The following is a 14,932-nucleotide window of genomic DNA, read 5'->3' as shown; positions in this document are numbered from 1 at the left end:
CACCTGTTCAGGTATTTTTAGGGTTCAGTATACAGAGCCAGGAGGGAAAGACTGCCCTGCTGCCACGGAGTCAGAGAGAGGAAATAAGTCCACACTGAGCGCCCAACTCAAAACCCTTCTTAACAAGTACCCGATTCCACAATAAAGCTGCTAAATAATTCAGCAGCCCTGATAGGAAAATGCAGCTTCCCATGAGCGTACTGTTCAGTTAAATGAATGTCTTTAAAGGGGGGGTGGCTATAATGAATAAGTTGGCTGTGATTTAATGTATATAAACGCTAAAAGGGCAAAAACAGCCGATCCAGGGATTGCATACAAAGCAGATAAAGAATTGTGCTGCATGCAGAGGTTAGGAGTTTCAAAAGTCTCCGTATTTCATAAATTTGGATTTCTGAAAGAACACTATCAGGTTCCTCCCTGATAGTCCTCCCCATTAGACAAACCGTCATATGGATGCAGTGAAATATTGCTTATTTTAAAACCTTCCCTGCAGGAAAGATACACTTGGTTGTGTCTTAACAAAATATGGAAACGACAGTGGAAATTACATACCATTTAATGTAAAACCTTTGATTTTTAAAACGAAATAAATAATCCAGACTGGAATCTAGGTGATATAGAAAAGAAATTCTGGAACTCTAATGGCATCTAATATTAAAAACACACACGTATTCCATAGTAGATAAATATTTAAATTCCTTCCATGTTTAATGAAGGCTTGGAAGGGACTGAAGTACTTTTCAGAACATATTGGCAACCCCCAGGTGAAATTTGATTTCTATATCGGTTATTTTTTGCTCATCTTTCAGGAAAAGGTAATATGTATCTTATGCCAGGCAAAATAGTTTTCCCTCTAGGAAACTTCAAATGTAACAAACACTATAAAACAACTACTTCACATCAGTTCTCTGAAAGGGATTAAAGTATTTAATTTCTAGCTGTATTGTACATTCATTTTACATTATCTTTTAAACCGCCAAATTAGAGAGCAGGATTATCTATGGGAAGTGAATTGAAACTGAAAAGGATCGCCTCTAACTATATATTTACAGGTAACTGACTTTCACAAGTCCGGTTTCACATGTGCGGACTGCGGAATAGAGTGCATGGGATCTCATGCCTAATCATACTGGGAGCACTCATTTTTAGCCCTGGATTTGATTTCTATTTCAAATTCTATATTAACTTGTCAGCAAATATCTCTTCAACTATATCAATTAAACCCACAGAATGCAAATCTGTGGTTAATAACAGCAGGAAGCCACGGAGAAAAGCTAGGCTGGCATTAGCAAGGGGATTCAGCCACAGTCAAAGTAAAAAGATACCCCCGTCCTGCCTCTCTTCCTTCTGGCTTCTGAGGGACCATTCAGCTCCCCATCAGGTCTCCCCTCTACTTGTTAAAACATCGAATAACACACCGATTATCTAAACATCAGATTTTCTATTTTTATTAAAAACTCACAAATTTATTCAACATGTTTTCTTTCATACAGTGAATGGTCTAATATGCACTGGAGGTCACACAAGCTTAGGTTTATCAGAACAATAAAAGACATATGAGAAATTTAATATATAAAGAAAAAAGTAGCAGCTGTTGACTGCATATTTGACCATAAAATTTAAATATTTTGGACTTTTATTTTAAAGACACAAAAATAAAACCTGTGTGGGTCTATATAAGTCATATTAACAATTCCATGAATGTTCAACAGGACTAAAAATTAGCAAAGATGTTTTTTTTTTTAAACCTTGTAACACTTTTTTTTTTTTAACACTTTCTCAGGTTGTGGTGCTAGGCACCTTTACAGTATTTGTGCTATAATTATTCTATTTGGCAAGTGTCTGAATATCATGTTTTCTCTTTGCCTTGTGTAAACAACACCTTTTTACATACTAGCACAGTGAGCTGCGAGCCCTGCAAATCTGTCAGAACATCTACAGGAAAAGAAAATGAACAATTTTGGTTGATTGCTCAAAACATTTTGTTTTTGAACAAGAGGTTTCAAAACAGGATATATTAATAAAACACTGAACTCCTGAATTTAACATTATACGTAAACAGTTGACTGTTTTTAGTTCAATAGTCTTTTTTTAAAACTTTTTTTTTTGTATGTGTGAAGGTAGAATACTTTCTTGTACAGTTGATGTTCAAGTCATTTTACTGAGAGGTCTGGCTGGAGACCATCCTATCCAGGGTGTTTGCGTGTGTGTGTGTGTGTGTGTGTGTGTGTGTGTGTGTGTGTGTGTGTAGAGCTTTGTGAAGGTAGAAGAGTTGATACTGAGGGCTTTACATTTAGAATTTTGCAATTTTGGCAAAAACAAAAACCAAAAACCCAGATAGACAAAAAATATATATATATATATAGTCCCACCTGATGCACAGCAGGTCGGCGTTTCTGAAGCTATAAGAGTTTGTTGTCGCTGTTCCTGAACACTGAGACAACACTAGTGAGAGATTTCCCAGAGCCAGAACCCTCCTGGCTGGCCCGGGAGCGCCCCGGGCTGCTTCTCCTCCCTCGCCCGGCTGTGCCTCTCGGCCTCCCTCCCTGCGGCTCCTGGCGTCACCACCGGCTGTGCGCTCCCGCGGCCGCCGTGGGTGTTCCTGTGCCGCCCTCTGGCCGGGCGCGCACGCTCGTGGAGTCTGTTCCCGCATCCGGGTCCAGGTGGAAGATGGGGAGAGGTCTGCATTTCCCTTCGGGAGCCCCAGTTCTGCACCTCGCCAGCCAGCGCACGGATCCCAGTTCTACCTCCAGGCGGAATTGGATCCTGTTTCTTGTCCCCCTTTCCCATCCGGACTCCCCAGACGGAAAATGGTCCCCGAGGCTGAAGGAAGTGTGTGTGTGTGTTGGGGGGGGGGGTGACTTGCTTTTTATGTGTTTTTTTTTTCTTCTTTTTTCTATTTTTCTTAAATAAAGGTTCATTTCTGTACAACCACGAACTCCGCGGACCGTGCGAGATCCCGCTACCACACGGCCGCCTCGTTCATTTCGGGGGGGTGAGACAGGTGGTTCCCATAGCTCGCCCCGCCGTTGACCGACAGCGATGAGAAGGGCGGGCTGGGCCCGAAGACCTCAGCCGACATTGAGTGTAGAGGCCCGGGCAGGCTGGGCTCAGGGCTGGGCGAGTCCCCGGGGGGATGCGCCAGGATGTCAGTGAACCGCTGCGCCTCGCTCGACGGGTGGTGGCCGGGCAGCGGGTGCTCCAGGCCGCCCAGAGGCGTCCCGGAGGGCCCGGACGACGGCACGAAGGGCAGGTCCACTGGCGTCTGAGCCTGCGAGGACGGGGGGCCTTGCGGGAAGAAGTCGTAGTTGCCCCCGGGCCCGTAGTACTCGCTCTGGTAATCTGCGGAGCAGCGGGGAGGAGGAGGTCAGGGCGGAGGAGGAAGGACGAGAAAGGCAACTCCGGGAACTCGCGGTTGGCGGGCTCCCCCGCGGGGCTGGCAGCGGGGGGAAGCCTGGTGCAAACACTGGAGCTGCTCCCTACCAGCCCACCCGCCTCGTTCACCGTCGGGAATTCGGCCCTCGGTCTCGACTACCGACCCTTGATTGACTCCCCAGCCTTTTCCACCTCTCCCCCACTCGCCACTTCTCTAAAGAAAACCAGGAGCGCCTCCCGCGCTGCCACCCGCTTCCAACGAAGCCAACCCCGGCTGGCCCCGCCCTGCCACTCGGCAGCACACTCACCTCCGTAGAAGGAGAAGGGCCCGTTGGGGATGAGCTCGCCCGGCTCCAGGCGGTCCACGAGCGGCCGCATCCGGCGCGGACTGCGGAAGAAGGCGTGGCGCCGGGCGCCCAGCGCGCTCAGCTGCTTCATCCTCCGTTCCTTGGAGCGTCTATTCTGGAACCAGACCTGAAGCACACACGCGGCGAGGTGAGGCCCCGACGATCCTCCCCACTCCCCCATCCCTCACTTCGGGTGCGCGGCTGATCGGCCCCTAACCCCTCCAATAGCTAGCTCGGTTCAGGGCTCTGAGAGTGTGTGTGTGTTGTGTTGTGCTGTGTTGTGTTGTGGGGGTGTGTCTCTGAGTAGGGCCGCGCAGGGCGGCCCTTGGAGCCAATGATATACGGGATTCCCGACTGGGGACCTGGGCAAGCCTCCCTGCCCGACATGAGGCAGTTGGAGTTGTTTCCAACAGTCACACTATCACAATTACAGCTCCTGGGGCCTCTCCACACACAGACACTGAACCTCCCCCAATAGTGTCGGACACACGCAGATTCCAATTCACCGTCCCTGGCAGCCCCCTTCCTGCATGATCGTGACAGAGAACTAAACAGCCTCCTGCTGACACTCAGTCTACCAAGGATAGTGACACCAAAACCCACAATCTCCTTTTCACATCCACGCAAATCTCCCAGTGCCAAATATACTTATCCACAGCCTCTCGCTGACGAGGACACAAACATGCAACCTTCCATTCACAGTGCACACGTCGGCACAGCCTCCGGGGTGCTGCAAGGCCTCTCATGGAGGTCAGCTGCATATGTGTGCCCATGCACACTCAGCCTCCCAGGCACAGCCGCCACATCCTCGAAGAGCCCCCGCAGGTGAACCAGACACCTAACCTTGGGCGGGAGACTCAGGCCCAAATCACACACAGTCCCAAGTCCTCACAACACACTGGCACAGATGCCCAGATGTCCACCTCCCTTCCCTATCCCACGGTAGACTGCCAGAGGCTGAGCTGACTCCAGCCCGCGCCTTTCCCCCCCGCAAACCAGGATGCCCCATCTCTCTTTGGAGAAGACGTCTCTGCTCTGGGGCTTGTCTAACTGAGGCAAGAGATCCACAAAGTAGGTGGGGGACACAGAGAGAGATCTATGTTATGGAGAAGCCGGTGAAATTGATTAATTCTGGCATGCTCAGAGACCTCTGGGCTCCTTCCAAACAAGGTGCGTGGTGCAGAAAAAAGGGTCCCAACTCCCTAGCGGTGTCCAACAATGTCCCCTCCTCCAGCCTCATGCTGAGCTCCCCATCCCTCCCCCTCTGCCACTACTGTCACCAGCTTCCAGTTGGGAAATGGAGGGAGCCTAGGGATTTCCAGATGCCCTATAAAATGGGGCAATACAACACAGGTGTCCCTCCCAGGACTCAGTCCCCTCCTTGAGGCTGGGTTTCCACAGCTTGGCCTGGGTGCCTGCTTAAAGGAGACATGTCGGTCTGGATGGGGGCGGGGGGATGAGTGGCATGCCCAGGCCCTGACCTGGATGACACGCATGTTGAGGCCAGTCTCCTGAGCCAGCTGCTCACGGATATGGCGCGTGGGCTTGGGGGTAGCAGCGAAGGCCGCCTTCAGAGTTTCCAGTTGCTTCGCCTTGATGGTGGTACGCGGGCCCCGCCGCTTGGCGCCCAGGTTCTGGTCGTCATTCTCATTGCTGCCCCCTTCCTTGTCTGATACGTTGGCACTCTCTGAGTCCTTGGCATCATCCTGTGATGGGTCTTGGGAGTCCGGAGACAAACTGGGGTCACTGCCCGTGGTGGCTGGGGAGAGGGAAGGGACAGGTGAGCAGTGGCCTCAGTGGGCCTTCTTCCCCCAGGACCCGCCCGCCCCTAGCGAGCTGGGAATTGGGGCCTCACCCGAGTGGAGGCTGTTCTCTTTGGCGACACTGCTGTTGCTTAGGTAATCCTCTTTGCAGACAAATTTGTTCTCGTCGATGATATAGAGCTCCTCGCCAGTGGAGAGCTGCTTGTTACACATCATGCAGGTGAAGCAGTTTAGATGAAACACTTTGCTCCGCGCTCTCCGCACCAGGTCGCTAGGGGAGATGCCCTGCGCGCAGCCGGCGCATTTGGTACCGAAACATCTGCAGGATGGGAGAAGACGGGTTGGTGAGGGGCAAGGGGAGAATGGAGGCCAGGAAAAAGATGATAGAGAAAGAGAGAAATAGAAAGTGGAGGAAGAAGAGAAGGAAGGGAGAAAAGAAGAGAGACAGCCAGAAAGAGGCAGAATGCCGACCGAGCAGTCAAGAAGGCAGGAGAGGACATGGGGCACAAGTGAAAAGTCAGTGAGGAGATACACACTGTTAGAATGAGAGCGCGAGGGGCCCGAGCTGCCCCCCTCCCTCCCAGCCTCATGCCCAGTGTTGTCCCAGAGGAAAAGAGCGCCTGCGGAAGAAGGCGGCAAGGCGGCGATTGGAAGGGGGAGGGAGGCAACTATTTTCCCCGTTTGATTCAGAGAACAGTCGAATTCTAATTAGAGCTCCATGTAAACGCATCCCGAGCGCTGCTTTTCTCTCCTAGTGTCGCCTTTCACCGCAGAGAGGGGTGCTTAAGCTGAGGGTTGGCAAGGTCCAGTCCTGCCGCGGATAAAGAAACAGCCGTGGAGCGCGCAGACGGCTGCAGCTGGGCCACCGCCACGTTCAAGCCCAAAGCCCGGCAGGTTGGCGCAAGCTAGAGCCACTGCTGGGGCTCTAGGTGCCGGGCTGCGCTTTGCGGGGAGCCAGGCCTCTGGGGCCCACTGGCAGCTAGGCACCGTTCGCCGTTCTCCAGTTCGGCTCCAGCCAGTATTAGGGACACCAGGCGCTGCCGGCCGGGGTTCAGAGGCTCAGCCTGCGTTTGCTCGGGGCGATACCAGCCTGCCCAGCGCTTTTCTCCATGGTTCCCGGCAATCAGAGACACGCTTCCGGGGGCAGCGTTGGGGACAGCGCGTTCTGGGCCTCTGAGCAAAGCGACCCAGATGGCTTCGCACCCCTACCCCCGGGGTCCCAGTTTGACCTGTCACCAAAAACTCAGAGGAGAGCAGAGACCAAGTTAACCGAGTAAACTGGAAGGTTTCAAACCAGTACAGAGGAATTAAAATTCGCATTTGCTCCTGTTCTTCTCGGTTGACTTTTGTGTTTGTATGGATTTCATGGCACGATAGTGCGTTTAAGAGAATAATTAAAATGCTAAACGAAAGAGGGGGCGTCTGGAGTAGTCTCCCGGCTCAGAAGAGCGGGGGCCTGGGTTTTTCCCGGTTTCGGCAAGGAGGTGGGGCAAGGGGATGGCGGGCAGTGCCTGGGAGAGCTCCGAGCGGAGCCTGCGCCACAAAGCCGAGGTTCGTGTTGGGCGGAGGCCGATCCTCCCGCCAACCCAGGCAGCCGGGAAGCGGGGGGCGGGGGGGAAGGTCTTCCCGGAGGCTGGAGCCTTGGGGCATTTCACAGGCACGTCGCGGTTTGCCCAGGCCGGCGCTTGGAGGCAGGCCGGTTGGGGTTTCAAGAACACCCTGGAATGTGCACCATAGGCATTAGGGCAGAGTTTTTCCCTTTTGCCGCCAAGGCAAGGGACTCAAACACTCCACGCGAAAGCCTCGGTGGTTCCCGCCAAGACCTTTCGGAGACGAAAAGGCAGTGGCAGGGATCTAGCCCGGGCTTCTAAGCTCAGCCTGGAGAGCCAGCAACCTGAGAGGCTCAGAGAATGCAGTTGCTGGTGAGCTCTGTGCAGGGAGGGAAAGACAGGAGCTGGGATTACAACGCCCCGGGCTGTGCTGCCTCCTTCTAAACTTGGAGGGGCTTCTGGGCTTAAGCGGACTCACACCCTTTCTTCCCAGGCACGTGCAGCTAAGCCGGGACCCACAATTTCCAGGGCGCAAGCAGGGCCGCGTCAGGGGCGCCCAGCGCGCCAGCTGGCGAAGAGGCGGGTGCTGGTGGGACTTGGCTGTCCTCTCCAAGGCTGCTCCTACCGCGGTTGCTTCGGCCACGCTGACCTCTGATCCGAAGCTGGTGGGGAAGAGCCCGCGGGGAGGAAGCAGCAGAGCCGCGCCAGGGAAGTACTCACCGGAAAAAGTCGTTCTTGCAGTAGAGCTTGCCTTCCCGGGAGAAGCACTTCTCGGTCAGGTTGCATTTACATTCACAGCACTGGACGCACTTGACATGCCAGGCCCTGTCCAGCACGTTCAAGAGGAAGCGGTCCAGGATGGGCCTTTTGCAGCCGGCACAGTGCACCATGGTCTTTGGTTTGGTCGGGTGAGGCCGGGAGAGAGAAGAGCAGGTAGAGCCTAGGGAATGACTCCCGAAGACGTCAGCAAGAACTCCCCAGCCCCTCCAAAAAGAGGAGACACACAGGGGGTGCAAGCCAAAACCCGCACCAGGAAATCAAAAGGGGGTGAAAATGAGGCTGATGGGGAGCGGAGGGCACCTCGATGGAGTGTGCAGCCTGGGAGTCCCAGGGCCCCGGGGCACAGCAGCGCCGCTGCAGCTCCTGGGGCGAGGAAGAGTCTCAGGCGGGCGAGAAAGCGGCTCTTCTGCCCAGAGCACGCGGAGGAGTGAAGGTCACCGAGAACGGGGACGGGAACAGAAATAAATAAAAAGGAGTCGGAGAAGGAAGAGGAGGACGCAGCGAGCTCGGGTTGCAGGGAAAGCGCCGTGGAGTTCTCTTGGGCTTGAGGTAGAGCTGTCAGAAGTCAAAGTGCATCTGCTTTTGTCGGGGTATGAGGGCGGGTGTGTGTGTGCCCGGCTGCTTGCCACCGACCGGGATTTCCCCTCCTCTTTTTTTTTTTTTTTTTTAAAGAAAAGAACAAAACGAGTGGAGAAGCTTTGGATCCTAAACTGCCGGCATCGCGCAGCGGGTCCGGACGCGCGGGGCGCCCGCGGTGGGCCTGGGGGGAGGGGGCGGGGGCAGGCCAAGGGAGGAGGGAGGGAGGGAGGGGAAGGCAGGAGGAAGATCTCGTTGTTGATTGTTGTTGCTGCTTAGATTCCCCCCGTTTGGAGAAGTGTTTGTGTCAATCGTGAACGCAGAGGGACAACTCCAGGCGGACGCAGCCAGGTGCGCTTGCTCGCTCCCCACCGCCCCAGCCCCGTCACCTCGGCCCGTGGCCTGCCTGGCGGCCTCCGTGTTTTCGGGACGGCCCTCCCTGCTCCCGGACTCCTTCGGGGAGGTGATGCGGTCTGGCTCCTCACCGCGCCTGGCCGTGCATCGTGGCTCCAGTCACAACTCGCGGCCGCCCGGGCGCGCAGCCCCGCATCGCTCGGCCCGCGCTCCGGCTGCCTGCGTCCAACCCCACAGTCGCTTGACTTTCTTTTCCTTTTCCCCCTTTTTTCGTTGTGGTGGCAAATCTGGGTTTCCTTTCTAGCCTCTTTCCTTCCTTCCTTCCTTTTTTTTTTTTTCTTTTGCAGCGGGAGGAGTCGGGGGGAGGGGGAGTAGCTTGGAGAGCTTTGAAAAAACGTCCTGGTGCAGCAGCTATAGTTCTGTGCGGCTGGAACAGCTCAGCAAGGGCCGCTGCTGTCGCCGCCCAGGCCGCAGTTCGTTGCTGGCTGTCCCCGGACAAGCGTCCCTCTGTCCCTGGTCTCCTGGCCCAGTCCGCCGCCCTGGCGCGTCTCTCCCCAGCTCCGGCGGCTCGGTCACTGCTCCTGGCTGTTGGCTGAGCTCTGGAAGCCCCCTCGCCTTAATGCAGCGCCCGCCGACGTCACCGCGGCCTGCGACCAATCAGCGGCTCGCGGTCCCTCTGTAAACCATTCTGCATCCCCCGGCCGGGGAGAGTGCCGGGAGACCGCGTTTAGAGGATCAGTGGCGGCCGCATCCGCGGCCCCGCGCGGTGCGGGCGGCGGGCAGCAAGGTGCCCGAGCCCCTCCTGCTCCGGTAAGGCCTCGGTTTCTATGGGAAGGACTGAGAAAGCGTGGGAGTAGGCGCAGGCGGAGGGCGGAGTACTGTTGGAAGGTGGGATTAATCCAAGGTGGAGCCTTGTTGAAGGTTGGGGTGCAGAAGGGTCCGGGAACCCCGGAGGCCCTGGTGAACTGTTTGACTTTGCAATTCAGCGGGTGCTGGGCTTTTTTTTTTTTTCTTCCCTTTTTCCCTTCCTCGTGTTTTCTTGGCCTAGAAGTTGGTCCCGAGCACAGCGAGCGTTTTAGCGGGAGTGGGAGAGGGAGGGCTACAGAATCTTAACTCCTCCTGTCCCTCCGTGCCTCCTCCCCCAGTCCATCCAAAGTCCACAGGGTCTCGGTCTCGGGGAGATCTGGGTGTCTTGTTCCCCGCAGCGCAGTCTTGGAAAGTTGATTCCGGCGGTTTCCTGGTGGGGGCGGGGGAGACCGGAGGCGCGGCGCCGGGGAGGGGGAAAGGAGTGGGTGGGGAAGCGCCTCGGGCGAGGAGTTGCAACCCAGGCGAGAAGTTGTGAGAAAACTGTGATCCGGAGACACATTTTACATACAAAAACAAACGACTAGGCGGGAAACGACAGGGCTTCAGTGGCGGCTGGCGGGTGGTAGTAGCGGCAGTGGGGAGCAGGGACGTCTGGGGCTCCACAGAGAGGCTGCAATGGATTCGGGTGTGCAGCGCACGGGCTGAGCGGGCCCGGCTTCTCCTCCTCCCCTGTTCCAGGCTCCGGGCTAGCAACAGCTTCCCGAGACAACCGCAGACCACACCCCCTGTAGTTCACGCCTCAGGGAGCCCTTACCTTCCTAATTCCGAATAAAACCTCGGGACCACTGCCTGGAGGCAGATTATTCCAAACGTGGGGTTCAGGTCCGGGTCCTGAGAACCCTAAGCCTCGAAGAGTCACTCTGGTTTCCTGGCTTACGCCAGTCAAATACCAAATTCCGTTTTGATTAGCACCATTTCTGTGCCAACTCGGATTTCTCGTGAGGTCTGAAGGTGGCAGGGCTGGGCAGTCCTGTTTTTGCTCCTCGTTTTTTGTTTTTGTTTTTGTTTTTTGTGGGGGTGCTAAGAAGGCGCATTCAACCCTAGTGTGGAAGAAAATAAGGATGGGCAGCTAGCCGGGTCTAGCTGGAATTTTGGAATTGGCCTTTCGATCCCACTCATGGTGCGGGACTCAGACATCCCACACAAGGGCCCGGGACTAAGTTGGGGAAAATGCGCGCTGAAACGCAACTGCCATGAAACTGAGCCGGCCCGGGATCCAGGTCTCTGCAAATGGAATACCCTCTTTGGACGAACCGGGAAGCCGCTACAGAAAATTTGGTTTGCGCTCAGCGGGAGTGGAGTTTTAGGACTGTGCCAACGCCCCTTTCCTGCCTTCAAGCTTCTGTCCGCACCACCCTGCAACCCCGAGGCCGCCGGCAGCCTCCACCTTGCCCCCCGCGTCACCTTTTTATTGGAAGCCAAAGCCGAGGTCTGGCCTGCTCCTCTTTGGCGCTCCGCCCATCCTGACCTCTAAATGCGGGGCCTCTAACATCTTCTCCGCACCCTCTCTAAAAACACCTGGGCTGGGGTTCCCCCGCTACGGGGAGGGAGGAGTGTTGGGGCTGGTTATCTCTCTCGCATCAGTCCCCACCGTGGGCCTCTCTCAGGGCCCCGCTCGAGTCAGGAGTAAGGTGGGGAGGGCGGTTCTCCAACCCAGCAGGCGGGCTTCGCGAGATCCGACTAGGTTTTTGTGTTCCTCCTGCCGACCCAACGCTCTCAGGAACGAGCGGATCCGTAGCCAATACTCCAGCTCCCGCGGAGGCACTAGGAGCTACTTGGCTCAGGGGACCCCATCTCCTCCACCCGGAGCCCGAGGTGCCTCCCCAGCCCGCTGCGTTGGGTGAGACCCGCGGGGGAGGGGCTGGTCCAGTTGAGCGGTCCCCCACGCTCCCCCCCTCCCCCAGCTGTCCTGGTTCTCGCCGCTAGCGCCCTCGACCCAAGCGCCCCTTTCTGGAATCTAAAGCCGTCAGAGTCCCGAGTGGCTCAACCCCCGCCCCTGTCCCAGCTGGGCTCCTTCTCATGCAAAGCAGAGGGGCCGCGGGGGTGGAGGGCGGTCGGCGGAGACCTACGGGGCGACAGCTGGACCCGGCTGCCGGCCTTCCTGAACCCAAGGCCCGCTGTCTTCTTTCGGGTGGAGAGGAGGGGGCTGCTCCACCCGTTTGGGGGTGCTGTGATCTTGGGACCTCGACGTGGGGGGAAAGAGGGCCCCTCCCTGCGGGCGGACCAACGCGGTAGGGGAGTTGAGGACGAGAACGGGTCGGGGGCTCTGGGGCATCAGGCTCTGCTTGTCCCTGTGTCCAGATGGTTCTGTAAATAGGTCTGCGGGAACCAACCCCCGCGTCTACCAGGGAGTCCCGGAGCGCAGCTCTAGGCGCGCCTCTTAGCTCCTGATTCTAGGTTTAAAGTCCAGATTGAACGCCTCCACGGGGACAGCACACCATATTAATGTAGTTTGTTTGTTTGTTTGTTTCCATTGAGCTTTTATTTTAAAATATATTTGGTCGCACAGTCATGGAGAGAAAACTGACCCAGCTTTCCAAATTAGCCGCCTCTGAAGGCTCTCAGCCCAGCTCTGCATTTAAACCAATGGCTGCTCCGCGAAGAGCACCAGCCTTCCCTTCTTACCCTCACCGCCACACTTACTGCCAGCGGCCTGAAGTACACAGCGCTTCCCTAGGCAAGGACCTCCAAGTAGCGCAGACCCACAACCACGCACACCGCCCCCAGGGCGCGCAAGCTCTAGGCGCGGTGCTGTGAGGGTCAATTTCGCCGCCAAGTCTTCGCTCAGTGGCCGCGGAATTCTTTCCACCGCATCCCCAGGCTTTCTTGGAAAAGGCCCCAGAGGGGCCAGGCAGCGGCTTTCACAGTACAAGCTCTACTCCGGAGAAGCGCCTTGAGAGTCCTGAGAGGCGGGACCCCGCTGGGGAACTGGGGACCGAGCGGGTTCTGCTAGCCCTCCCCAGACGCCCTGCAGGTTGGGGGGATTGATGGCGCCCTCTCCTGCATCCGCTTTCCTCCCGTGAGCTCCGTGGTTCCCAGCCCCAGATCGCCTTGCTTCCTAACGTTCCCGAGTGGCTCGCGTGGCCCAAGGACCCAAGCCGGCCTGGCACCGTCAGCTGCTGTAGATGCGAGAGTGGCGATAGCCCCTGGCGGCTCCCCTCCTGGCCCAGCGCGCTCCCGTGCAGCTCGACACCCCCAGAAAAGCCCGGTGAGGCCGTGAAAGGAGGCGCTTGCGGCGGAGCGGACTCTAGGCGGTTAACAGAGCGGGGTTTCTGGCTTGGGGCGCAACCAGCTTTCCCCGGTCAGGCAGAGGGAGGAGGGAGGGAGCGGGTCTTCTGGAGGGGTCCGAGAGGCCGCACAAACTCCGCACGGACTCGGCAGGACGCCGCAGATGCGACGCCGGAAACTTTGGCCCGGGGCACTTGGATCTGATCCTAAGTCCCCGGCTCTCCTTTCCCTCTCTCTCGCCTTTGCTCCTGACTCAGGTTGCCTTAATCTCACTCCATCACTCACTCCTGGAAATGACCTACTTGTGTGCACCATTTTACAGTTTATATCGCTATCTCCCCTGAACCACATAGTGGGGGAGGGGGGATTGGTTTTAACTCCTTTTTCCCCGGGAAAGAAACCCAAGTTAGGAGGTTGGTCCGAGATCCCTGGGCCAGTGCACTATGGAAGGTGAGAAATTTGGGGTGGGGGCTTGTCACCCTGCACCGCTGTGTACTTTGCCCCAGCAGTAGTTTCCAAGTTGGGGATGGGAGGGGTGGGGAACAGCGAGGCCAGGAAAGGGCAGCATCCGGCCGGGGCTTCACGGTGTGCGCTCGGGCTGGGTAAACAAGGCTGGCTTCCCACGGGGACTGGGCGGGGCGGGGGGGACTCTGGGCTTGGAAGGGGTGGAAGGTCAAGCGTGGCGATCTCAAATGCAAGGCAGCGCTGCGGCGCAGAGACCGGTGGTGGGTAATCGTGGAAAGGAGAGGGTGAATGGAGGAGGCAGGAGAGAGAGAGAGAGAGATGAAATCGAGGGGAGAGGGACAGGGAAAGGGAATAAGGACAGAAAACCAGGGGAAAGAAAAGGAATGCAGAAAAGTAAGCAAGGATAAAAGGAGGGAAAATGCATTGGGGGAAAGGTGTGGAGGAGTAGACGAAAAGAAACAGAAGAGACCCAGAAAGACACTCAGTGACATAAGAGGTGGCGGGGAGAGGCACGCAGCTGGGCACCCTGCAGGGGCAGGGGGGACATCCGGCGGGACTGGAGGGTGCGCGGGTGTGTGACAGTCGCCTTCATAGGCGGGAGAAAAGGAGGCGGCATGTTTGGTGGGCGACTCAGCACCCGTGGAAAAACATGTGAGCGGCTCTGGGCAGGAATCCAACAAATAAATAAAACGTCTAAGACGGCGTGACAACAATGTGTATTTGGGTGCGTGCCCGTGTTCCTCTGTCTGAACACACACTCACACCCGGTAAGGAAGACAAACGGGGCTCGTGCCTCAGAGTAATTAATCCTCTCACTAATTGACTCTCTCCCCTTACCTAATGGTAGTGGTCACTGCAGATATCTGGAGAGATATCAAAGATGGAGGGGGAAGAGACCCCCAAAGCTAACCACATTTGGGACTGGGATTGAGTTCTTTCTGGACTTGGCAGTTCTAAGCCCCTCTCTCCTTTTGGGGGGGGGCAGAATTCAATAGATGTTGCTGCCTCACCAGCCTCTCCATGTTTGCATTTATAAAAATCTCCTCATATTAGGGGTGACCAGGAGCTGTCCACATATACACGGAAGGCTTTCATCAATCTCAGAGGCTGAAAGCCACCCACTGCCCCTCTGCAGGACGTTTCCTACCTTCAGGCAACACCAAAGTTCCCCCTCCCCTGCTGCTCCCCTGGGAGCCCAGTCCCTGCACCCCCTTCTTTCAGTCATGACTTAGTCTTCCCAGGGCCTGGGATGTGTCCTGCAGCCCCTAGTAGAGCAGGTGAAGTTTTGAATGGGCTGGGAAGCAGCCTTGGGTAGATGGAGGGAGAGCAGCGAAAGGGATGAGGCCAGGGCAAGGATGGGAAGAAGCTTCTAGAAACAAACCCACTCAGACACAGGTGGAGAGATAACAGAAGCACAGAGGAGAGCCGTGCACCTGGCAAGAGTGAGGCCTCCGGGGACAGAGGAGAAAGAAGGTAGACACTGTGCAGGGTGGGAGAGAGTGTCAAGTGTGCAGGAGGGCAGGCAGATGACTGTGTCTCTGTGACTGTGAGGGTGACAGTTCTTTCTGTGTGCGAGCATGGGGAGTGGCCCCTCCTACTTTCTCCCACAGCACCCTCAGTTCTCAGG

The 14,932-nt window shown here is 56.3% G+C and overlaps 1 protein-coding gene across 1 annotated transcript; it reads right to left on the bottom strand.

Annotated features, from left to right (window-relative positions):
• Positions 1 to 2,962: 2,962 nt before the first annotated feature.
• LHX1 (LIM homeobox 1) lies at positions 2,963 to 7,925 on the bottom strand. The gene is made up of 5 exons (XM_028108988.2): positions 7,756 to 7,925; positions 5,578 to 5,804; positions 5,204 to 5,481; positions 3,684 to 3,849; positions 2,963 to 3,342 (listed from the first exon to the last, which is right to left on the bottom strand). Exons 1-5 carry the CDS (start codon positions 7,923 to 7,925, stop codon positions 2,963 to 2,965), a joined length of 1,221 nt encoding a protein of 406 aa, XP_027964789.1.
• Positions 7,926 to 14,932: the final 7,007 nt, after the last annotated feature.

The sequence above is a fragment of the Eumetopias jubatus genome, unplaced genomic scaffold, assembly GCF_037043125.1.
Source record: "Eumetopias jubatus isolate StellerSeaLion01/CBP00866 unplaced genomic scaffold, mEumJub1_p1.0 scaffold_10, whole genome shotgun sequence".
NCBI classification, from domain to species: Eukaryota; Metazoa; Chordata; class Mammalia; order Carnivora; family Otariidae; genus Eumetopias; species Eumetopias jubatus.
The sequence above is the reverse complement of the archived record's forward strand: the minus strand, read 5'-3'. Positions and strand labels throughout refer to the sequence as shown.